This window comes from Bacillus rossius, chromosome 1 (assembly GCF_032445375.1).
Source record: "Bacillus rossius redtenbacheri isolate Brsri chromosome 1, Brsri_v3, whole genome shotgun sequence".
NCBI classification, from domain to species: Eukaryota; Metazoa; Arthropoda; class Insecta; order Phasmatodea; family Bacillidae; genus Bacillus; species Bacillus rossius.
Window position 1 is genome coordinate 48,416,617 of NC_086330.1, and position 26,017 is coordinate 48,442,633.

Genomic DNA, 26,017 nt, shown 5'->3' on the forward strand with positions numbered 1-26,017 from the left:
TCATTTTAATTTCATAGAAGAATAACAGTTTTGCAAAATCCCAAATTGAAGGCAAGAAAGTCAAAGAGAAAAATACACAAGTAACATTGATAATTTAATTCAAGAACAACACAAATTAACATTTCCACACACAATACAAGTAGTAGATAAAATATATTGTAAAAATAAATATTTTTATGACATTTTATAACCTGTTATTTCACAGCCATACATTATTTATCTGTTCAATTACTATAATACTATTTTAAAACTTCCAAAAGGTTAAGTTACAACATTGATAGAAGGCACACCGTTAAAAAAGAAGTTCCCAAACACACAACATATTTTACTCAGAAACAAAATCAACACTGAATAAGGCCAGGTTATTGGATTAGAAAATTTAGAAAATGTTTCTCAAACTTACTTTTTGTAACTTGAAGGCCTGTTAGCTGTAGATAATATTAGTCTTAGTATATGTAAATGTGCATAATGAATTGTATACATGAAAGTATTTAACATTATCAACTATCAACTTGAATGAACTACCTAATATATTGTCAGTTTTGTGTTCTAACCACAGGTACTTCATAATCCAATAGCAATTGAATATGTGGTTTAAACTAGGAATCTGCGAGTATTCGAAAAATAACTGGTATTTCTGTTTGTGAATAATTTTATATTTGATTTTACATTTCAAGTCAAACAATTTTTTTAACATTCATTACCAATAGATACATCCAATTGGACTCAATCACAAAAAAAATTTAATGAAGAAAAGTATGACTAGTACGAACCTAAGAATATATTTTTTTGAGAAATTGGATTTGTTTTCTGCATATAAAAATATGTATATCCTTACTAAACATAAAATATACTGTGATTATAAACAAAGTTATTATTAATGGTACTTTATCTTTATGTATATAATCAGTTGGATCAACAAAATTGATTAAAAATTTAATTGGTTTAAGATAATGGATTGCCAAGTTTATATTTTCTTACATTTTATATTCACTATATGGTTTCATACCTATTTCTCTTTTATCTTCATTTGTTTCACCGTATTTTGCAATTTCATTAGAAAAATATAAGATATTCATGAATAATTAGATATTGTATTCAAAATTTGATTTAAATAAAAACACAGGATAAGGAAAAGCCTAGTTTAAACCATGGACAAAAACACCATCTATTTCAAAACAAATCGAAGATGGGACCTTTTTCTAGCATATTCTATACGTTTATCTATTTGATTACAACAGAAAAATTTACGTAAGAACTTTGTCACACAAAAAAAAGTCACTTTCTCCCCTTTCAGGTCAATATAATATTTTTGGGCAATTCATTGTTTGGTATACATTCAGAGTCCTGACCTACAAAAACTGTAGGCTTATTGCCATCAGGAATCAAGCCTAAACAAGCTCGATGGAAGGTGAAACATCCGACAACTCAACAAATGCGATCTCCGCAAGGGATAGAGACGTTAACTTCGAGAGCTTACTTGAGTGGCAGTTCTAAGGCTGGGCACATACAGAACCACACATGGTGCGACATCACAAGATGCCTCACGACAGCTTAACTGTATTTTTGTTACATTATTTCTTCCCACATTTTTGAAGTGAAATTTTTGTCACAATTCTCTTTTAAAGATGGACTATATATAATAGGCCTTCCCGGTACTAAACATACTAATCAACCTACATACTGAGAAAAAAATCAATTAAAATACAAAAGAAGTGAATATTTGCTCAAATTAAAGAAACAATGAAAAACACTAAATCAGTCTTTAACTAGACAGCTATACACACACTTCGGCATGCTTTTGTTGACTCTTTATACTTGAACATACAAAGAACACTACAGCCATCAGTCAGTCTGCTTGCGAGCAGATGGGCAGTCATTCGACGTTGTTGCCTTGTGTCTGATCACTACAGTTTTGTTGCATCGTGCCCCATCTGATTATGTGTGCACTGCTCGAATAAAAATACTTGGAAGTCAACTACTACAAAACAAAATGTTGCCACTCATGCTGTGCTTCATTCTGTGCGTTCCCGGCCTGCATCCCTCAACAATGTGTTTAATCTGGCTTCTGTTGTGTAACAATTATACAGAATTTTTATGTACTACTGCTGATTATGCAAAAATTAACTAGACAACTACATTTGCAGCAGAACAAGCAAATTTTACAACTAGCACACACTTGAAGTGATTTATTTTATAACCAGGTTTCTTACTGACTACAGTTCCATTATGCACATATAATTTGTTCCACGTATTCTTGAGGCTAGCCTAATTGACTCTACACCAGCACACAGCATATAGATGGTTTAATATACCTAGTAAAAGCAGTTTACATTATTAAAAGTAATTTACATAAGTAACAGTACACATAAAGTCAAGAAATACTGTTAAAAAAAAAAATAATAAGTAAAACCTAACCCAACCAGTTATACACAGAAGAACCTCATTATGTTGGATCATTAATTGGGACAAGCCAACGAGAGATTATGAAAATGTAAGTTAACACCAGAATTAAAAAAAAAAAGTAATACATACATGAAACAAAGTACTAGCAGAAAATTTTTATCACATTGAAAATAACAAAAAAACAAACAAGTTTGTAACATATTTACAGGTAACGAACACATGTACTGTCCCAGTTGCACAGTACAGTTACGATTGTTGACACCAATTAGAGCAATAAGCTATATAAATCTGCCAGTAATTCTTAAAAAAAAAATGGATATCTTTTTTTAGTTCAAAATTTTGATTTGTATTTTATAGCTCTTTGATATTATTACTTTCATTTATTTATTCATCTATATCAGTTAGGTGTATCTAGATATCCAAGTTAAGTTTGATTTTCACCTGCCATGTTAAGTTTACGGTATTTTGCTGATACCCGAATTTCATGAAGAAACATTATAAAAAAACAGGACTACAGAAGTAAATGAAGTAAATGAATAATTTATATAAGTGGCCATGGTGATGGTCAAACAAAAAGCGATTCTACTGTGATGGACTCTCAATGCGCAGCGTCAACCTGCAACGCGGGTCACTCCTCCTCGCTGCTACTGCTACTGCTGCTGCTGCTGGAACTGCCGCTGTGGAAGCCCTTGGACAGCGCGTACGCCCCCAACCCCAGGCCCGCCACGCCGGCCAGGGGGACGCCGTACTTCAGGGCCTTCGACGCTTTCTTGTGGGACTTGTACGCCTTCTTCTGCACATCACCACCACCCAAACAGTCTTAAACCATTTCTAATATGTGAAGGTTGCAATGTGTTTTCATAACATAATAGCAACTTAGATGAGAGTGTCTACACATGCCTAGTGAACCCAATCCAGGACTTTTTAATAAAGTTTTATCACAACTATTTTTTTATATTACCTAGCTGATGCACCCATGCTTCGCTAAGACAGTCTACAGGCAGAACACTTCTACACTTCTCACTGCTCTTTGTGGATGAGCCACTGTTGCATCTCAAAGGATTAGGAAAAAAAAAAACTAATTTGAATTTTGAAAATCAATTAAAGCACAAAACAATCATTATCACTTAGATAATGGGAGAAAATATAAATAAAATACGTCAATATTGGATTCAACAGTTTTTAAAAGCCTTTATATTAATTTTTTTTGTAACCAATTTTGATGGCAAAGATGATGTGATAGCCCTTGACAGGAAATGAAGAAAACTTCAACAATGCAAAAGCCATTGCCAGATGAAAAAAACTTCAACTATGCAATAGCCAATGCCGTGAGATATTAAAAAAAATGGAAGTTGAAAATTGCTAAAAAAAATTAAATCAAAGTTCTAAAACATTGTTTTACAGAGCAAACTGATCCCCCTCCCCCCCGAGAATTTTCATACCAAATTTCACAGTTCTAGGCCTTCTAGACTTTGCGCTATGCTAACTACATTTTCATACTTTCACTTTCATTATTATAGACTGATTACAAACTCTCTCTTTTATTAATATAGATAAGCTAAATTAAACATAATATGAAATATGTCTACTATTTGCAGGAGCGTGCTGATTTTTGTAGTAAAGCTAAAAAACTTTTCATAGATAGTTATCATCTGGTTTAAGCGAACAATCTTCAAATTTTTATACCTATCCCATCATTAGTCGGGTGTGAGAATATTTCTGCATTCGTTTTTTCCATTACAAATTAATGGCTACTTTGATATTTATTCTATATATGTACTATATTGTGTCCTATGACAAAGCCTATTTAAATATAACAGAACATTTGAATGATAAAGGACATGTGAATTTAGTTTACAACACTACAATGAAAAATGTGTTGAAAGGATATATCATATTCAATACACTTATTCTCAAAATTTAACATAAGTGTTTAGCATGTGCGTTTACAAAATTCACTTTAGCAACCACTATTAAGTTATCACTTAATAATAAATTGACGTCAATTTTAGTGAATTCCGTAAACAATTAAATAACATATACTTAAAATCAAAATTAGGGATGGACCAATCAAATCCTGAAAGAAGATCAAATCTTTAGTACTTGAAGAATTTGATATTCCAGGAAAAAGATTTGAAGAAAAATATTAGAGTAAATAAAGTAAATTACAAAAATTTAACAATGTTAACCTCTGAAGTGTATTACATCAACTGTTTTCTTCATACCTATCCTGTTTACATTCCCCGAGATATTGTACTTTTAACATGTAATATCTAAATAAAATTACATGTATTGATTTTGGAAACTTAGTTTGTGAAATAAACATTTAAATGGTTGAATGTTTCAACACCATAGTTAATATTTTAAATTTCTTGTATATTATTTTTGACTATTTAGACCCAGATTTGATTTGAGGGGCATATTTGAGGTATTCTTTGGGACTTGAATTCAAGATTTGGATTTGAGGAAATTGGGATTCAACCCATCACTAATCAAAATCCCTTCGCCTGTACAACGGGAAGGCACTCACGAACCATGCATGATTGATGCTACATTAAAACACAAGCCAATACCAGGCCAGAACTGACAAGAACCCACGATAATGTACTTACTCCAGCCGCAGCACCCATAACCCCTGAGAGAACAGCACCTGCCTTCCCCACCAGGCCCTTATTGGCTGGTGATGTGTGATAACCAGGTTGGTGCGACTGCCATACACAAACCACACACCTGTCACAGTAGGCACTACAGACCTACACTCCACATTTTATTAACTACACTCTACGAACAACAAAGCAAATTCACTTAAAACACTGAAGCCACATGTGGACAAGACATAAGGAGTGGAATAAGCTCACTAAAAATGCACAAAGCACCACTCTTACACAAACCATTACATATTTATTATTGAATTGAAAATAATTACATGGCATGAGTGTTAACATTAAACAATCTACTGAAAAACAGCAAATTATATAAGTAAACAAATTTTTTTTTGAAAAGCACAACCTATAAACGTAATCAGAAAATTGCCACATGACTAATAAAAGCTATGAAAGCACACTTGAGAAAAAGATACCACATAACTAGAACACCAAAGAATATAGCAAATGCCTAATGAACATTTAAACAAGTACTCATATTTAATGACTTTTTTTTACCAAATATTAGAATAGAGAGAACCACAACAGTTCTAATATCCAGTTAAATATAGAGTATAACTAACATAGGCGTACCCAGGAATTTTTTTCGGGGGGTGTTCTTCCAGATTTTTACGAAAAACTGCATAAACACCAAAAATTAATTATTTCTTGAGTAAATAAATAGAATAGTCTCAAATTTAATTTTTTTTTACCTGGGCTATTGTTGATATGTAATTTGTACGTAATTTTTCTTTCAATTAACTTAAGTTCACATTACAATATTAAAATACCAACAAAAACCCAAAAAAAAAAAAAATATATATATATATATATAATATAAAAATAATTAGTTAACGAATTTACGTACGTACTTTACAAGCTTATTCCTAATAAGTTGACGACATGACAATAGAATAATTGCTTATAATTTGATTGTAAGGGTGTTAGCAACTAAGGCCGGAATTACAATAGCCCGTCCATCCGTCATCCGTCTGTCAATTACGTGACCTGCACCCAATAAGATGGACTGAAAAATGTCATCCACTCGTCCGTCTAAAGCTTGGTAAATTTATAGTTTTGACGGGTGAACGGATGAAACTATAACCTCCTAATGTCTTCTAGGTGTTTGCATATAAAATATTGGATTAAAATGTATTAAAGTTTGTTTAATTGTTTAGCTGATTCCAAAATCATTTCTTAGCTTACGTTTAGACACATATCGAAAGCTCTTTTTTGAAACAAAAATGGTCTAAGTCACGGAAGTATTATAATTACGTATGATAACTCTGGAAATGTGAAAATACATACCGAAAAAAAAACACTCTGAGTTTAATGAGTTTCAAAGACTTACTTTACATAATTGTTTAAGTAATACAATTACATATTATAATTTTTTCCCCCCAAATTGTTAAGTTTTCTCAACAGTTGTCAGCATTGACATGGAGAAATATTATGACGGACGGGTGGAGTGTTGTAAATCGCCAGCCGACCTCCGTAGCGTAGTCGGATGCACACTGGCTTATGGTGGGAGAGGTTCTGGGTTCGAGTCCCGGGTAAGGTATGGGAGTAAAACTGAGACTTATTCAAAATATACACTTGCGATAAAAGATGATGAAAAAGAATAATGAAATTGATATTTCTGGCTAAACGGATACCGCTCAAGGCCAAAATCCAAGCAGTGAAGTGAAGTGAAGTTGTATATCGCTTGTCGGCTGACGGACGAACGGATGACGGACGGATGCGACGGGCTGTTGTAATTCAGGCTTTACAATTCAAGTGCAGCAAAACAGAATTAAATCTTTATATATAAAAATCTCTTGTCACGATGTTTTTCCGGGCTAATTTCCGAAACTACTGCATTGATTTTAATGAAATTTCGCACAAATATTTGTAACTTTGTCCAACTTTATATATAGGCTACATTTTATTTCGATTAATAACAGCGTTTTCCGAATATCAACTCCCAAGGGTGGTTAAGCACTGGCAACAGTGGGTACTCCATCTCCATGACAATGGGATTTTGCATTGTTTATGCCTTCTGCGTCTTCATGGCAACAGGCATCGCTTAGATCGAATTTTTTTTCAATTTGAAACATATTTCTGTATAGATTTAATTATAATTTATGTAAAATTATTTAAATTTAAAAATATATTTGTGCGAAATACCACTGACTGACTCATTACGATTGACTTGAAATCTTTTAACCGATTGAAACTTAGCATAGTTACTCATTTTGTGATGTAAGTAGATGCTCACTAAGATATGATTTTCCGAAAATCAGCTCCCAAAGGGAGTTTTGGGGTGTAAAATATCCAAATTCCAGTTTTTGGTAGAAAATCACCATGGCAACGACTGTTACTTTGTTGATGCTTCATTCGTATCTATGGCAACAACTAATTCACTGTTAGTGCAGTCCTCATCACCGTTGAAATTTTACGGGGACTTTAAATATTAAAAATTGCCATTTTTTTTTTCAATTTTATATCCTACAGACTTGAACTTGACAGTAATGTTCCTCATGTTATGCAGGATGACGTTTTCCGAAAATCAACTCCCAAGGGTGGCAGTGGGACAGCGGGATTTTGCATTGTTTATGCCTTCTGCGTCTCCATGGCAAGGAGCATTGCTTTGATTTTTTTTTCCATTCGAGGTGCGGCAGTGGCGTACCCACAAGGAGGGGCATGTATAATGAGCGGCGCAAGTGTTCTGCCTGTAGACTGCCGTAGCGAAATACGGGTACATCAGTTGTACGTTGCGTGCTCGAGAATCGGGAAACCATCGGTGCTACTCGTTTTCTCTCCGGTACATTACAAAGCGTTGTAATAAATTTTTGTCGAAATTAATTGCATTTTATTTCATTTATTATTACTGTAAATGGGATATTTAGTCTCATTTCCCCCCAATTAGTATAGCCATGCGAAGCTGGGTCGGGCAGCTAGTATATTATACATATATTAAATTATATTGTTCTATTACAATATTCGCTGAAAACACCTACACATTGAGTTGAGGCCATTAAGCTACTGACTCAAACACAACTTCACACCACGTTGCACTCAACGAGGTCCCTTTCATCTGAGGCGAGAAATTTACATTTCAGCTTTTCATGTTTGTAACAGTCGTTTTAAGTTACGCACTTTGCGATAATCAAACTTTTTTCTTCGTGTTATACGTACAGATGTACAGTATTCAAATAAAAGTACCTGACGACAAAACGACCAAAAAATTCCCATCCCCCCCACCCACGTTTTAATAGTTTTATAGAGTTTTGTATGAAATTAGGTCGCAATAACTACTGTTACTCAATGACCAATTCTACTAAGCAAATCTAAAACATAATCAAAGTAGAGTTGAACTGATTATTCCATAGACTAATCACCGCGATTTGAGAATTTAGACTGACCTATCATGAACCAACCAGTGCAATTCAAATTTGATTACGTTTACTTACCAATTAGGCTGCTTGGTGACGTTATTTCTCTCGTTTCTCTGTGTTTAGAAATTGAGTTCGAATGACATGAGTGTTCATAATTTTCTTGCCTTATTTCGGGGGGAGGGGGGGGGGGTTTGAACCCCCAAAACACCCCCCCTGGGTACGCCTATGATAACTAAACTTATGTCAATTTAAGTCCTTGTTTTTCTCTTTATAGTTTCTGAAAATTAATTTGCAACAATGCATGCTACAGCAACCAAGAATACAAGACAGTAAGAAGTCCAATTTATGTCAGGCCTAAGAGTATTGTACAAAATCAGTAATAAAAATAGGAATACCTTTGTGGAAACGAAAAAGTATAGAAAAATTCTCCCACAAGCACGAACAAGGAGCAAAGGGTGGTAATCAAATCAGGGGGATCAAAATGTTAAGTGTCAAAAATTTGCAAGCAACATTGATGCTTTTATTAATGAAAATAAACATACATGTACAAAAGTGTTATTTTGCTATCCCTGCCTTTACATTTAGTATTAGCAAACATATGCAGCAAGTCTGCACTTAAAATTACAGTAGTTATTTTATACTCAAGTGTGTTACTAACAAATGACATAGAGTGAATTTTCCAGCCTACAAATGTTGTACCCTTCTCTCCTACTTCCTCTCCCTTTCCCGGATAGTTGGAGGAAGCAAAACCAACTGCCGGTCCTCTTGCACTGAATAATCTGTTCCATCTAGACTTGCCTAGAATTTTTTTTTTCACGACATTTAAATCCTTTGTATTGCATGTTGAGGACCTTAAAAGACATTTGCTGAAATAATTTTAAACAAAAAACATTATTTAACAACAGATTAAATAATTATACGCAAACATTCTTTATTGGCGCAAGGGAAACAACTTTCAGGTTTGGTTCCCCAGTCCAACAACGGACTGGATTCAGGTAAAGGCGGAAAACGTGAATATATCTAGCTTCAGCATAAGAAGCAGACAACAGACAATGGATCGTGGCATTTGAAGTACATTGCCTCAATAATTTTGAGGTTTGTTAAAAAATTATTAATATAATTAAAAAACTTTTTTGGATGTCAGAATCAGAATCTAAATAAATACATAGGCATTTTATTCCTTCTGCAGTTCGGAGGCACAGAGAACTGAGATGAACTGTAAGGGTGGCTCGAGTTCTTTGGTCCTTTCCACAGTGAAGCATGACGACGATAAACATTGACGGATAAGCGAGTGGAGCCTAAATATGTATCAATATTATAACTTTTCTCTTATCACCTACAAAACAAGTTCCGATTAAACCACTTATTTTACCATCAGTGCTACATTTTGTGCTCTCCATTCTGTGCAATGTCTTGAATGTTGGAGGGGGAAAAAAATTAAACACAGTAAGATTTTTCAAAGTATCATCAATTTAATCATGTTACTCCTGCAACTTAATGAGTAAAATTTCCTTCATGTTTGAAGCAAACCCTCAAGACATTTCCTGAGAGGTTTACGGCACGGCTAAATATTTCAAAACAGGGGAAAAAGAATGGGTATTTTAAAAACTGTTTTGAGTCACTAAATAGTAAACTAGTTAACTATTATTAAAACTAAAGCTGCACTTCAGGGTGAGATGACAAGCACATTACTCCTCGACCCAACCACATAAAAGTTGTCACTGTGCAAACAAAGCTACCAAGAATAAAAACACATGGCTAAAATGCTTTACACTAGCTATCCTCACACACTAATATATTAAATGCACTTCCAGCCTCCATGAAATGTACACAGAAATATTAACGGCATGCAGACAGCTGATAGCGTCCAATTGAAGAAGTAAGTAAACACAAGCACTTACTGGGTTGTATCCTGGATAGCCCGGGTAGCCCGGATAGCCGTGACCTTGAACTTGGGTCGGGTATGGAGTGTGACCGTAAGGAGTGCCGACAACTGGAGGGTATGGCGCAGGGTTGGTGGGGTACGGAGAAGGGTTTGCAGGGAACGAAGTTGGGTACGGGGTGGCACCAGCCGGGTACGGATTCGGGTTGCTAGGGTACGGACTCTGGTTGCTAGGGTATGGAACTGGGTTGTTAGGAAAAGGAGATGGGTTCGCTGTGAATGGGGCAGAGTTGGGCGGGTAAGGCGTGAACCCCACTGGCGGCGGTGGCGGCACATTCCCGTCGAAGTGGAGCTCGTTGACCACAACATCGCCATCAATGGAAATGTGATTCACTCTTTGATACGGTATTCGATGTATGAATTCTGTATAGTGCTGTCCGTTTATTGCAATCTAGAAATTTAAAAAAAATAATAATTGTAAAGCAAATTAGGTTCATCAAGTCATAAAATGAAATTTTGTTGAATCAATAATTACTTTATAGTCAGTAGGTATGAGCAAAGAGTAAAAAGAAAAAATTAAGTCAGAATGATGAAGCAATAACCAGAGTATTTAAACTCTTCTGTTTTAACTGGACACCCAGACCAATCCTAATAGAGCTGGGAAAAAAAATACTGAAAGCACTATGTGTATGCAATGTTGTAAGTGAATCTATTTTAGTATTTACCAGATCATTATTACAACCAATAATAGTAATAATAATAATTCAAGAAACTGCATGAATATGACATTATACACTAATCTTATCCCACTTGTTTATTGGCTGCTTTAAAACTCATACGCGTACCTTCATGTGTTGTGCATTATAGTTATAGATAATTTAACACTACTGAATTCTTGTACAGTGTTTTCATTTAGCCAGTAATGGATCAACATATGAAACTAATTCTAATAACAAACTGTAGTAGGAATAATTATTTGTAAGATAGGATAGAGAATGCACAAGTTGAAGTTTGAGCAATTATTGACAAAAATAAATGTTAGAAGTCATTTATAAAATGTTTATACTAGCTGGAAATAACTGTACATGTATAACAGCACCCTGTCACACTTCACTTACCCTTGGGCATATGTATATACATGAACTGTGAACTTAGATATTAAAACCATGTACTATTGAATAATGTGTAGATAAACAAAACCATGCTTTCATTAATCATTTTCACTGGTCAGTTAAAGATAATATTAATAATAGTAGTTGTTAGTGTGACAAATACAAGAATATAAACCAAAATGCAAAAGAAATCTTCAAACATCACGAATCTTTGGATACTAGACTATATAACCTTCACTCATCTCTTACCATGGCAGAGAGTAACAATGCTAAATCGCCTACCCCTGACACAGGCACACTTCACCTTGTAATGTGCGGGGTCACAGAGGATGAGCAGCTCGAACCCCTGGCCGCGAGCCAGGGGCATGTGCCCCACCGTCTCGTCCGGGCCCCAAGTCAGTCCGTGCAGGGAGCTCCTGGCGACCACGTTCTCTGCGAACTTCGGAGACAGGTGCAGAGCTATGTCATCCCGAGGAGCTATCTTCGGGCCGCACTGGAGATTCACTGCAAATCTGTTTTTCAACAGTAATGGTACTTCAGTTAACGTCGTGTGAGGCACGAGACCCGGCGTGCAAACTCGCGAGAGGCAAAATCTTTCCGAGCCTCAAGTCTCCACAGTGCAAGCAAAGCTTAATGTATCTAAATGGTCGACTAATCACCAAAGGAAAAATTCATATGTAATTGAGCCTGTAGCTGCTACTACTACACGCCCAAGCCAACTGTGGTCCTGGGAAAAATGTGAACTACCCAAGGTCAGACGGACCCCTCCCTCCGCCGTCATCCCTTCCGCCACACTGTCCCCTCCTTTCCCTAGTCCGCCTCAAGGGTTGAAGCGCGTCATGTCACGGGTGGGACGGCAAGTAGAGTTGTTACCATAAGTCACGACACAGTGCGCGGATACGGGCGTATCGGTTTTCAAGTATTTCACGGATCCTTTGAAAGCGGTGCAAGGTTTCGAAGCGTGTGTGACTGTAATATAACGTGCATTGACAAATGGCATCGGGCAGTACAACAAAACACAAAATTATACATAGCCAGTGCAGGGAAGTGATTAGCAATGTGATTGCATTTTGTGATCAGGAGAAGGCATCAGGCAAACTTACCCACCCATTATGTAATGCAACAAAGCGTGCGGCCGCAGCGACAGGGAAATCAAAAGGAACAATACGCAAAATTAGAAAAGAAAGTAAGAAGCTGCTATCAGTGGGGGAATTTTGCACACACCAGGAAAGAAAAGAAAAGCAAGTAGTAACAAGATATTGGTTGATGAAATTGACCTTGGGATAATACGGCGCACCGTACAACAGTTTTATACGGTGAAAGAAGAGGTTCCAACACTTAATAAGCTTCTTACAGTGTTACAAGAAGAAATAAATTTCCCTGGACGAAAAGAAACTTTGAGAATAATCCTGCATAAATTGGGTTTCCGGTTCAAAAAATGCAAGAATAAAAGGAAAATATTAATGGAACGCAACGACATTGTTGCTTGTAGGGGCAAATATTTACGTCGAATTAAAGCAAAGAGCAGGCTGGTGAAAAGAAAAAAACAGTTGTGTACATTGACGAAACCTGGATTCACCCGACATACACAGTAAGCAAGTGTTGGCAAGACAACGAAACACCCGGTGTTTTGAAGAATGACAGCGCTGCTCAACGTTGGATGATCGTACATGCAGGTTGCGATCTAGGTTTCATTCCAGGTGCATATCTCATTTTCAAGTCCAAAGGTAAAAGTGGTGATTATCACGACGAGATGAACTTCGCAAACTTTTCCAGATGGGTGCAAGACAAGCTTATTCCAAATCTGCCTGCTAATTCGTTGGTGGTAATGGATAATGCCCCTTATCATTCCGTTCAGTTAAATAAGCCACCAACAGCCGGTACAAGAAAACAAGATATCATCCAATGGTTAAAGAACAACATTCCGCATGACAATGATATGACAAAATGTGAACTCCTCCAGCTCGTTCGTGGTCGACGTCCACCTCCCAGGTTTTGCATAGATGAGATGTTAGAAGAACATGGGCATGAAGTAATAAGATTACCACCATACCACTGTGAGCTTAATGCTATTGAGTATGTATGGAACATTGTGAAATCACGTGTTCCTGAAAAAAATGTCGCTCAATCATCATGTACCATTGAAAACATCACAACAGAAGGAATCAATAGCGTCACCAAAGAAGAATGGCAAAATGCTATTTTACATCATGTAAAACATACAGAAGCAGAGTACTGGACAGGTGACTGTCTAATGGAGCACGAAATTGAGAAAATTGTTGTTAACTTTGGCGAGTCCAGCTCAGACAGTGAATGGGACTTTTCGGACAACAGCAGCACATATTCCAATGGTAACATATCAGGAATTGAAGAACTAAATGGCTGAGTGGGCGTTTGTTACGTGCACTATGCACGAAACTGTGTTGAAATGTTTCTTGCATTTTTTTCATTAATTAATCACACAAACAATATTTTCTTTGATTATAGGCAAATATATACCGACATGTATGTTAAACATGGTGCTGAGTGAAATAATTATTATAACACAAACGGTACGATGTGATGCTATGACACACTTTGGTACACACTGTGGCATCTTCGTAGACACTGTGTTTCGCTGTTTCATACGACTGTACCTTCAGCTTATCACAACATTTCTTACTGCACGACTGCGCTTCATGGCCATCGTTTCATCCAGGTAATCATGCTACATATTGCGTACACTTATGAACGCATGTGTATACTCCTTGCTTCCACAGCTAACGGTATTCCCCTACAGCCAACCCCTTCTCATTCCCCACCCCTCTCTCACTACGACACTAGCGCTCCCATCACTCCCCTCCTCGGGACCACAGTTGGCTTGGGTGTGTAGTAGCTCAGCGAGTATAGACTACACAGAGCTAGTGAAACTCTCCACTCACTTAGTAGAGGTTCTGTGGTAGATTTTATTCTTTAACAATAATCCTTTTCAATGGCTGATTCTTTGTTTTTATTATTTTAATATAAAATTGTATGAAACAATTAAATGAAGGGCTCCATAAAATATTTAATTTATTTAGTTTTAGAAAATGGTTCAAGTCAAAAATTTTCCATACCGAATAATAATTTGAGCATTTCAGAGGTGAAATATTTAACTAACTGAACACTGCAAATTTTTTTACTTAAACAACTATGTTTCAGAGTCTCTTAAATAATGTTGAGATACTAAAAAAATTCATCCAAATACATATATTCGAACAATCAATAAACTTAGTAGGCACATGTTAATGTGATTTTACTAGCTACAAAGTCACAAGGAAAATAGCACAGTATTCAGCTCTACTTGGTAGAGCACAACAAGCTACAAATTAACAAGTCGGCATTATTACATTCAATGAGTTTAATTGCAGTGAGTGACTTTGCATAAGGGTAACCAGTAATCTTGCTTAGTTTAGTTGATTTTTCACCAAATCAAGTTGACAATTTTCTTGAACAAACAGAACTCAGTACATACCACAAACTAAAAAGGCAATACCGGTATTAAAACAAAACATAAATGCTTCTGCAAGAAAATTATGAGTCCAGACAAAGAGCAAGTAACATAACCTTTATACATCCATACTTTGATTGGCTATTTAGAATGATTCTTCTACCTAGTCAGTTAGGTTACTCTCTCATTAATATAATCCAACTTCTGATGAAGCGGCGATTAATGTCTGTCAATAATAGACAGTGGTTGTGTGGATTAAAATTAGAGGCAATGACATAAACCATAGTGTTAGCCAATTCTGTAGAACATTACAAACAGCAGAAAACTACTTTCAATGTAGCCCTGCTCATATGACATTTACCATCATCATATAGTATTCTTGAAGGCTGGAAAAAAGTTGATAGACATTCTCTTTTCATTTCTAAAACATTTTCTTAGATTTAATGCTTAGATCAGAATAGTTGCTCATTATGAGACTTTACTGCTATTTTATTAACAATGTACAACTTACCTATTTGCAGATGGTGGGATTGTGCCTCTTATACGAATCATTTTACCAGGTGTGAGACCACTTGGGATTGGGCCTATGTACGGCACAGACTGGAACAAAAGTACATTAATGCCAAGCAAGTTTCACTTTAAGTACGAATCCAAAAACTAATATTCTTATATGTTAGTTACAGATCATGGAGGAGTTTCATTCTCAGTCCGACATACATAATAATAAAATAACTTGTGTTAGAATGGCCTAACGAGAGAGGTGTGAATTTTTTTCTTTCTAATTTGCCAGGCCTAACTCTTAAATACGAACACAATCACTACACTCAACCTATGAGAGAAGAACCCAAACACTAACTTTCTGCATCAAATTTTAACATCAAAACATGTACCATGGTTACACAACTCTAACTATAATTGCTTTTATTAATAATATTTACCCTCATTTTTATGACAATACATTCCGCATACCTTCTGTCTTGTAGTCACACTAACACATAAAATTTCACCAAACAATCTTTAAAAGATTTTCAAACATTTCTTTTACTTTCTTAACAAAATTTTGAATAGTGTTATTTTATTCTATTCTTCCCGCTCTCCATACAAAAACTGATTATAGGTACATAACCTATCACCCTTTCTCTATACACAATTTAAATTGCAAAAATCCATAATTTTGTCTATGGCAATTATAACATGGCACCAAATTATATTTTGTCACAAAAAAAATAAGACAAATTTCTTCTGATCTTTTACAGTTGGCATTCTGGGCTCGTGGCATGATTACACGTTGCTTCCAACTGTCCTTGGTGACAGCAGACGAAGTCAACTGGATCCTAGCGAACTCGGACAACACCCTTAGTGGCTGACCGGAGCTGTAGAGCTAGTCCGTGTTCATAGTTCAACAGAGTCAGCAATCTTTGACCCTGCATTCTCGGGTTCGGCACATTTTACAATCCGGCACCGATTGAGCCTCCCGCATTCAGATTTTACGAGTGGATTCAGATGTTTGTTGAGACAAAGCAACGTATAGCATTTTTTTTTTTTTTTTTTTTTTTAACTCTATTAAGTGCTGGTTTTAGAGAAGCTTATTGCAACTTGTTTTAAATACCATTGTAGTGTAATAATTATTCTTTGGTATTCCTGTTAAAACTATATTGACTTTCGACAATCCGGCCAAATCGCTACGACCATGGTCCCGAACATGCTTGGTCAAAGAGCCTGCACGGTATAACACTTGCACCCTGCGTAATACTAAATGAACTACAGTCTGTTCAGGCTCAACGAGAGATGTGAGTGAGATAATTTTCAGAAAAAATATTAACCACATGTTTTTTTCTGGAAAATTACTCTTTTTTCTATTACCAATTTATTTTTACATAATTTAAGACAGGTTGATATAGTTGTACCATGCTACAAATTGGTAGGTATTGTTCTTTTGTTTCTATTAGTTGGAAGGGAGTAGCATCTACTATTAAAAATTATGTGAGACAAAAGTTGGTAAAGAAAGACTGTCAAGGCAGCGGCTAGTCCCTGTTATTAGTGGCGCGTCTCTGGCTACTCAGGGGCGGTAGATTAGGGTTCATGCCCCGAGGCCTAAGGGATCTAGTCTGCCCAGGATGACTTCAGGAAATAAAAGTCAGCAGGAAGTTTCCGGGTTTTATGTATGATAAAACACACCCTTTACATGGGGCTACCGTGATACCGCCTGTGGCAGTCTCAAAAAGGGCGATGCCTGGTTCCGCGCGCTTTAGTTTCTCCGCACACTGCAAGGGGCGTCCCACCCGTACTGTAATCGCGACTAAAAATGGCTAAAAAGAAACAATAAGAGTTATTATTAATATCCAGGGAGCGCTCCTAGACCGCGTCCCGTGACCGACACAGATTGGATGGTGACTTGCTGCGTTGCCGACGCCGGCCTCACCCAAGCTGTGGAGCGACGTCTCCCGCGTCCACCTCCCAGCGTCTCCCGAGCGCGACTGACTTCCCCACGTGCTGCGACCGCGACTCCCCTCCTCCGCGAGCCCGCGGATTGGCCAAACATGAATAAAATAAATAAAAAATTATATAAACTATAAAACAAATAAAATATAAAATGAAATACAATACAAAATAAGTACCTGCAAAACAAAACACAAGTCTACACTGCACCCTCGGCGAGTAGAAACACTTCCACGAAGCACCACTCGGCAGGAGAAGGCATTGGCGTGACATATAGGCCTGTAAGAGTTAAGGAGGCCTTTGGGCCGACGTCAAGACAAAATATACGTTTTATTTGATTCTGTCTGTATAAAATTTGTGTATTTCAGTGAAAGACTAACTAGTTGGAAAATTTTCCAGTTTTGAAGGAACTTTTTCAGTAAATTACTAGTCAATTTCCCCAAAAATACTTTTCTGGAAAATGAACTTTTCTAGGCTCAAACTGAATAAAATCACTGCCTGTACCTGCACATAACTCAATGCAACACAGTCACATTTGTACATTCTCAAGTTAGTGGCAAATCAAGAAAAGTAGTTCTACAACTCATTTTATCTACTTTCACAGTAGCCTGCCATGAAAAAAAAAATGCAACTTACTAGTCTCATTGTGATGCTGAATCTGCTTCTGGCAGAGCAATACAGACTTTGATTTTAAGAAGGGCTTACAAATGTTTCATTAAAAGGACAACCAAATGCAGCACTAATAGAGGGACACATAACCTTATGATCTCTGGTCATGAGCATTGTGTATAATGTCACTGTGTATTTCTACTGTGAAGACTGGTGGGAGAGCACACTTGGCTCATGGAGGTAGTTCTCAGTCATTCTGGAATGGCATAGGCAACACATCCAGGACAGAGTGAGCACAGTCACAACCACTGTGTGGTTCATGCTTTCATCCAAGGTAAACACATCAGTAAGACTGTCTGAGGTACCTGAAATAGTTTACACAACTGTTTTTGGTACCAGTTGCTATGTTGGCACACTTCCCCTCTACCTATTCCACAGAATGTGTCTCATATGCTACTTGTGAGTACAATTTAACCCATTCTGAATTGTGGGGCAAAGTCATATTATTTTAATAATCAGTTGTTTAATCTATTTACAGGAGAAAGATTGTATGAAGAAACATTCAACATTATTGTTAGTCACAATTGTGGTCTCCAGCCCACAGTAAAAACTTAACCATTAGGAACAATTGTTTGTAAAGGGGAAGGAGAGTTTGTTGATTATTGTCCTCCGAGAATCAACACACCAATTATAGATCAATAACTAATGCACCATTTTTTAAAGTGAATTTACCCCTACTCTATTCCTAAATCAGTCTACAAGGATACAAGGTTTGCTACTTTTCATTGCCCCGGGATGTCACTTGGTATGTTGATGTTGTGGTCTGGATGTGTGTAAGCTTGAGACTCTCAGGAGTGGTGGTGTCAGGATTGATTGGCCTGTACTGTCTGCATGCTCAGGGGTCAGCTGGAGTCTCTGCTGCAGCAGACGACAACACAAGTCTCAAAGTTATTGGAGAGGAAGGCATTAAAAGCCTAATGTTGCATCAAAATGTTCACACACTATGGTCTGTATTCAGGAACATCTTACTAGTGATGGTGTCTTACTAGTGATGGTGTAAAACTCATAACACCTATTAAACTTTTTTTTTAATTTCCTGCTTAGTCAATGGATTAGATTTAAACAATGTTTCACATCAACAAAAAATGCTTACCACATTATGTAGAGGAGTCATCATTTTTCAATCAAATATATTAGTATAACAGCTTGCAAATTAGGTGCTGTAACAAAAAAAAATTAATCACTGTAATTAGTGCAATATGGAACATGACTAAAATATGATAACACAATCCTTCAAAAGCAAGTGGTGGAATTAAATTGCAAAGTTTAAGACAATAAGTAAATATATTTTTTAATGGCCAGAATCCTTTTTTAGATGCTAACTTGACTAACTTGAGATAGCTTATAATATATATATATACTACTGTATTTTCCAAAGAAGAGACAAGACAAACCCTGCAAGCGACAGGCCTGTCCAATGGCATTCAGTATGGGTAAGGTAATGAAGAGAGTGATAGCCAGATACATGATGGGGGAAACTGATAGACTGGGATGGTTGGATGATAGACAACATGTATCTAAGAAAGGGTTTTCATGCACGACACAGGATGAGGATCTCATGGCGACAGGAGATGGGGAAAGCAGACATTTTCAGGCTTCATGGACCTTGAATAGCCCTTTGATAAAGTGCCGCATGGGAGGGTAATGGAGAAGGTTGCAATGTGGATAAGTGACAGCAGGGTTGAGAACTGTGTGGGAGGGCTTTCTGGGTGTCAGGAGGCAGTAAGCGAGAGTGGGGATGGACAGATCAGACATCAGCGGTGCATCAGGAAAGTTTCCTGGTAACCCAGAGGTTCATGGTTGTGGTGAATAATATACCTGAAGGAATTTAATGTAAGGTTATGTTGTTTGCAGATGACTGTGTGTTGTTTGTGGACTTGGGGACACGTTGGCGTGGTTGGTGCCAAAAATAGGAAGAATAATGTAAACACAACAAACATAGATTCACAAAGAAAAGGAAGGTAGCAAAGGAAGTTTTTTTTGTTGGAATGGGGCTGAGAGAAGCTGGGAAACAGGCTTTACAGAGAAAGGTAGGCTAAAGAGGAAAAAGAGACCACAAATGCAAGATACACCGGATGTGGAGATAAAAGGGAAGGGAGGAAAGGTCACTCTTTTGGTGAGGACCAAGCAGAAGTGGAATGCGCTTGAGGGTAAGGTGTTGGAAGTGAATGGGGTGGTGAGGGAACTTAAATAGGAATAAGCTGACAATTTTTGGAATGTAAAGTAGGGGTGGGAAGGTTATATAGTGACTACTTGCCACAGGGTGGAAACCAAACTCGGGATTATAAGCACTCTATTATCACACATTTCATTTTTGAATATCGTAAAGTACACTGTAATTAACCCCCACCCCCCCTCCCCAACCCCTCCATGCCTCTAGTCTATTTTGCGATCTTGATATTTCATTTTCAAAGAAATTAGTGTCTGTAAATGTTACAACTTATGCGGTATCGTGAAATATAACAGCAAGCCCTATTTATTAGAATACTTCATGATTCTGAAAAATAAAAGTGGTAGGAAGAGTGGTAAAATATGGGGAATAAAATACTGGTATCACAAAAATAACTCGATCGGGTGGGACTACTTAACAATACCAAGAAAAAAAAATCTTAAATAGTGATACCGAGATAATATTATTTCAAACCATCTCTCTTTCAAATAATAAATTCCGGTAACACAAAATAGACTAGACTGGGTGGGACTGTACTACTTCACGAAACCGCAAAAATATCATGGCAAAATGTCTCACTTTCACCAAATGAAATACTGCAACTGGTATCACTAAACAACCTAGACCTGGTTGAATTTAAATCTACTGACGTCCCTCGGCTTTAGGTCCCTGATTACCCGTTTACGTAATTGTCCTGTTGTGCCCGTACTGCTCTCGTCGGTGAGGTGTGGGTCCAGGCCAACGTGGCCGGGACCGGGAAATACAGGACCTGGAGGGAGAGTGAGGTGAGGAGGAAGAGTGGTAGGCAGTTCCAAGGATAACTCGGTGTTAACAGTTCCACGAGCCCCCTTTATTGTCGTTTTGAGAGCCTGCCGCAGCCTGACGGACCCGTCGGGGAACGAGCGCCCTTCCCGCGGCGACCCGGACTCCCGGAAGACCGTCCCGTCCATTAACACGTCCCGGCACAAACTGGAAATTTTCCCACGTAACAATGTCCCCGATTAAGGCTGCTCCGCAAAGATGCGCAACACGTGCGCGATCCGTTACGTAAAGTCTCGTACTGACGGCGAAAGTTCGGCGGTTCGTAACTGCGCTTACGCGTTCTAGGACGTTCGACTGGTGACGTAACTCGTAAGACTCGTAAAACTCAACTGGGTGAGCGACTCGACGGATGCAGCTCAGCTGACGCGACAACCCGTGCAGTTACACTGTCGTCGGACCCCGAGCTCAGAAGACGCGCCTCGCGAGCAGTGCGGAGCGGCGTGCACGTCTGTCTACGATCGCGCCCTGAACAACTCTGCCCTTCCCTGCCCGCCAGCGGGCCAAGGCCCGCGGGCCGCGGAGGAGGGGAGGAGAAATCGGCCGGCGTGGGAGAGGCCCCACCCCGCGACGCGCCAGGCTGCGGCTACATTACTAGCACTGCGAAACATTTGAGAAAAGTTACAAAATTATTTACACAACTTAGCGAGACATTAATCAAACTGTGAATTTACACATCAGTTAATTAGTTATGGTTACAAATATATACACAATTATTGAGGCTCGTGACCATTTGGAAAAAATATATAAAACACAGAATTATTTATTACACAAAAGAAGCTCACTGGTATGCTAGGGCGCACGTGGGTGCGTACCTGGCTGTCGCACTTCACCGATGGTGCACTCGTATCGCAAGGGAGGACATTGACGAGGCATAACGTCCTGAAGGAGCCGAGGAGACTCTTGGGTCGACGTCACTACTTTACGATAACCTTAACCTTTAATGTACCTACACCAAAATTACTGCATCTACATTAGGTATCTCTTGCCAAAACCCATAAATTTCCTCCCTTATACCATAAGAACTCACAGGTCGTAATTGCTTCAGCAAAGTTTTGTTGATGACTTCATCAACATGTCTACCATATCATGATGCATTTGTACATACATAAACATATACATATATATACATATACACACACACACATATATATATATATATATATATATATATATATATATACATATATACATACATATATATACACACACATATATATATACACACATATACACACACACATATATATATATATATATATGTGTGTGTGTGTGTGTGTGTATGTATATATAGACACACATACATGCACATATATATATATATTATTAGCTGATCTATCCTCACCAAAACTTTTGCTTTGCTTCTTGTCTTCAACAGTTGTAAAACTAGCCTAACATACATTTCTCCTCTCACCTAAAACATCAAACTAAATGCACATAAAACTACAAATCACAGTCATTTAAAAGCCATAAAAACCCACTTACCTTTCTAGGCTTTATGACAATAATCTTTTACTATCAATAACTCTCTTTAAATATTAAATTTACAGTAAAACAGTTGCCATTACCCCATTTAATTTATTTTATATTGCGAAACATGAACAATCGTTACCCTGTTCACTACTAGAATCACAAACCACAAATTCTTTCTCTACACTGCACCATTATATTGATTTAATATAAATAAACATGACCTTAATATTCTCTTATGACTTCTTCACTTATTTCCACATATATCCAATAAATTTCTTAATATCTACTAATTACTTCTTGTGCACTTATTTAGTCACTTTATAAAAAATTAATTTCTTCATTAAGGCCCCCACCTACCCGGGCACACACACACTGTGCAGAGCTTCAGTGCGATTTGAAAACTACTCAAGATATCCGTGTGCGGTCTGTTTACGAAAAGCATTTAGGAGTTTGACGAGGGCCGAAAAGTACTTTTAATTTTGGATTAAGTTTTTAAACTGTATTTTTATAAGAGCGAAAATGGCTAAAACGCGTGTTTTCACAGTAAATTTTAAGCGTAAAACAACCGGTACAGATTCTTGAAAGCACTTAACAGACGTGCAATACACCTTTATCTTCCTTTCTCGACCATATAATGTTACGTTCACCGCTCAAAATTTCACAGTTATCCTGTGACGAGAAGACTGTGCGTTAGTTCAGAGCCTTGCGCTTAGAGGCGACACCGCGCTAGAAGCACCAGCAAGCGTCACGCTTATCATCCCGCCTCACTAACATCTTGATACTGGTAAGCAGGGAGTGTAATTTTTGGTTAAAAAAATATATGGGAAATTAATGTCATTAAAATTGACAAATGATAGCATACTTGAATAGAAGAACAAAGTGAATTATAGTATGCAATACTGGTGACAGTGAAAGAATGAATATTGATGTATAGTCTGTATAAATAAGAATGAAAGAGTGAGTTTTGTAGCAAAACCAGAGGTTTTGGTAAAGTTTAAGTCGACCCAGGTGTCAACCCAGCTCTCACAGCCCGTTATGCCACGCCAATGCCTTCTCCTGCCCTGTGTCATGTATGCGCCGATTGTGCTATGCGGCTAGGGCAGGGGAGGGAAGACAGATTCGCGCGCCAGGGGAAATCAACTGTAAAATACATAAGGACCAGACGTGACTAATTATTGTAAATATTCATTAACATTGTTTTATTGTAAATAGTTTATTTTATTATTTGAAGTGTTATGTATAATAAGTTTTTACTTGTTCACCGGGCGCCAAGGCCGTGGCTTCCGCCTGTGACCAATGAGCGTGTTCCGCGGGCTCGCGGAGAGGGGAGAGACACGGGCGCTCGGGCGCGCCAGGCGGGGAAGGGAGGCAGTCGGCAGCTGGACACGAGAGACAGCGGACGTGTCTGTGACATCGCTCCGAGACGCTGAGATTGGAACGGGCGCGGTGTCTTGCTGTAGTTCCAGACTTTGCCGAGGAGAAGGGAGTTCAGTTCTTGCAGTCGCATTGTCATTGAGCCGAGTTTGTCACTTCGTCATTCAGTCGCGTTTTACATCTTGTCACTTTTCTCACGTGTGTGCTTCTCTGGAGTTTTGCGAGTCGCGGAGTATTTTGTAGACTGGATATTCGCCATTGTGTGTACAGTGTTTTTTGTGTCCTCCCGGACATTGTGTTGTCCAGTCGGACGGTCATCTTATTACACGAGTCATAGCAAATTCAAGTCTTTGCTGCGTGAGTAATACTCGTCACGGGCGCGACGTCCCGTAATTTCAGTACAATATAAGTGCGCGGAACCGGGCTTCGCCCTATAGCAATAGTCACAGGCGGAAACGCGGTAGCCCCATGTAAAGGGTTCATCTTATCGTGCATAAAGAACCAGGAAACTGTATTCCAGTTGTGTTAATTTTAATTCTGGAGACTAAGTCCCTTGGCCACGCGGCCCGAATCCCCCTCTACCGAACCCTGAGTAGCCGGAAAAATAGTATCATTCAGGGACTAGTCGGCCGGACGATGACAAAGTAGGAGTAAAGTATTAAAATTTAAATATATATTATTTACACCCCTGACGAGGCGGGCCACTTAATGCACTTATCTTATCACAGTGGCTCCAAAACTCAACTATAATATGCCTTTTTTCAAACTGTGATATTTTATCTATCGCTATTGCCAATTTTATACCTATAATATATTTTCCTTCCTTACTCAATTCAATTTATCATTGGTATTGCAACTTTGATGACTTCATACTTTTCCCCTACTTTATTTCCAATCAATAGGAATCCGGTATCATAAATTTAACTTCACCCTGCTGTGATTCATCAGCGATGTTAGATGAAATATTAGTTTTATTTGGCAGGTTAATCATAAAATTTACATTGTAATGTAAAAAGTCTTGTTTTCTTAAAGTAGGTTAGTTTTACACTCATTGAAGTAATAAGAACAAAGTGAACGTTTGGTAAAGGTAAGACAGCTAATTTTTTTTTACATTGCAATGTGGTAAGGGTAACTTTTCGACAGGGCAGATTCAACACGCTTGTTAGCATATGTTTCTTCAGGAAATGACATAAGGGTACAGAAAGTGTTAAATATTTATGTGTATATGTGTGTATATAGGTATATAGTAGCATGTTCTATATTAGAATAGGTAGGGCTGAAGTTTACTTGATACACAAAAAAATATATCATAGAAAAAAAAATTAATTAGATAAATGTGGTACCCTTACAATATCCTAAACCATGTGATATTGTATAGAAGACAATACCGTAGGTAATACACGTACAGTATCGTGTTCTATACAAAAATAGGTAGGCCTATAGTATACTTTACTATACCCGGGTCATAAAAATCATATTTGAACATCATCTATAAATACTTTATATATATTTGGCATCGCAAACAATACCAAACCGTACTGGATTGTAGTATATTCTAGAATATATTGTTTGATATACCTACCGAAAGACGTCACTAACAGTACTTATAAGGAAGAAAAAATAGATTCCTGTAGCTAAATTTATGTAATAAACATAAAAGTACTGCAGGCTAATCCATTTACAGAGCCGAAATCAGTATCAGTCGAAAATATGCCTGATTTATACATTATTTTACTCAACAGTGCATTTTGTCAAACACTCTGTTACCTTTGTAAACATCAACAAAGCACGAATAAACGTGACTGGCTCAACGACTGGCTACAAACAACATAAATGGCCATAACCTAACTATCTATACTCCTTGCTAACGATTAGAACGCCCCATTCGTTAGAAACCGATAACTAAACTGTTGGAACGAAATTACATCTTTCTGTTCCTGTCTCAGTCCCTTAATTTTTATTGGCTAATTATATATGCTTGCGATTGGGCTTCCGCCTGGTGGCAAGGAACCAACCCTCATAATCTATTCTCCCAGTTCCTCAGGTCTCCTTAATTTCTTCCCTCCTTTTACAACCTGCATCTTCCCACTAAGACAATTCCACTCCCACCCAGTCCTCACCAGAAATACTCACTTACCACTTTCCGTTCGTCACCACTCCCCTGGATCTTCAACTACAATCCCTC

General features: G+C 37.6%; 1 protein-coding gene across 2 annotated transcripts; it reads right to left on the reverse strand.

The window, feature by feature from the left end:
• Positions 1-73: 73 nt before the first annotated feature.
• LOC134535575 (galectin-4-like) lies at positions 74-25,626 on the reverse strand. 2 transcript variants are annotated; one of them, XM_063374776.1, is made up of 8 exons: positions 25,415-25,615; positions 19,090-19,156; positions 17,311-17,401; positions 15,400-15,488; positions 11,724-11,931; positions 10,327-10,758; positions 5,019-5,114; positions 74-3,199 (listed from the first exon to the last, which is right to left on the reverse strand). In XM_063374776.1, exons 2-8 carry the CDS (start codon positions 19,092-19,094, stop codon positions 3,035-3,037), a joined length of 1,086 nt encoding a protein of 361 aa, XP_063230846.1. In that variant the 5' UTR covers positions 19,095-19,156; positions 25,415-25,615; the 3' UTR covers positions 74-3,034. The 2 variants fall into 2 exon arrangements, with proteins under 2 accessions (XP_063230846.1, XP_063230854.1); XM_063374784.1 differs by lacking the exon at positions 17,311-17,401 and having other exon boundaries at positions 25,415-25,626.
• Positions 25,627-26,017: the final 391 nt, after the last annotated feature.

Coding starts and splice junctions, on each gene's coding strand:
- LOC134535575 (XM_063374776.1), bottom strand. Junction 10,759..11,723: donor GTGACCCCGCACATTACAAG/GTGAAGTGTGCC, acceptor TTAAATTTCTAG/ATTGCAATAAACGGACAGCA. Junction 5,115..10,326: donor GCTATCCAGGATACAACCCA/GTAAGTGCTTGT, acceptor TGTGTATGGCAG/TCGCACCAACCTGGTTATCA.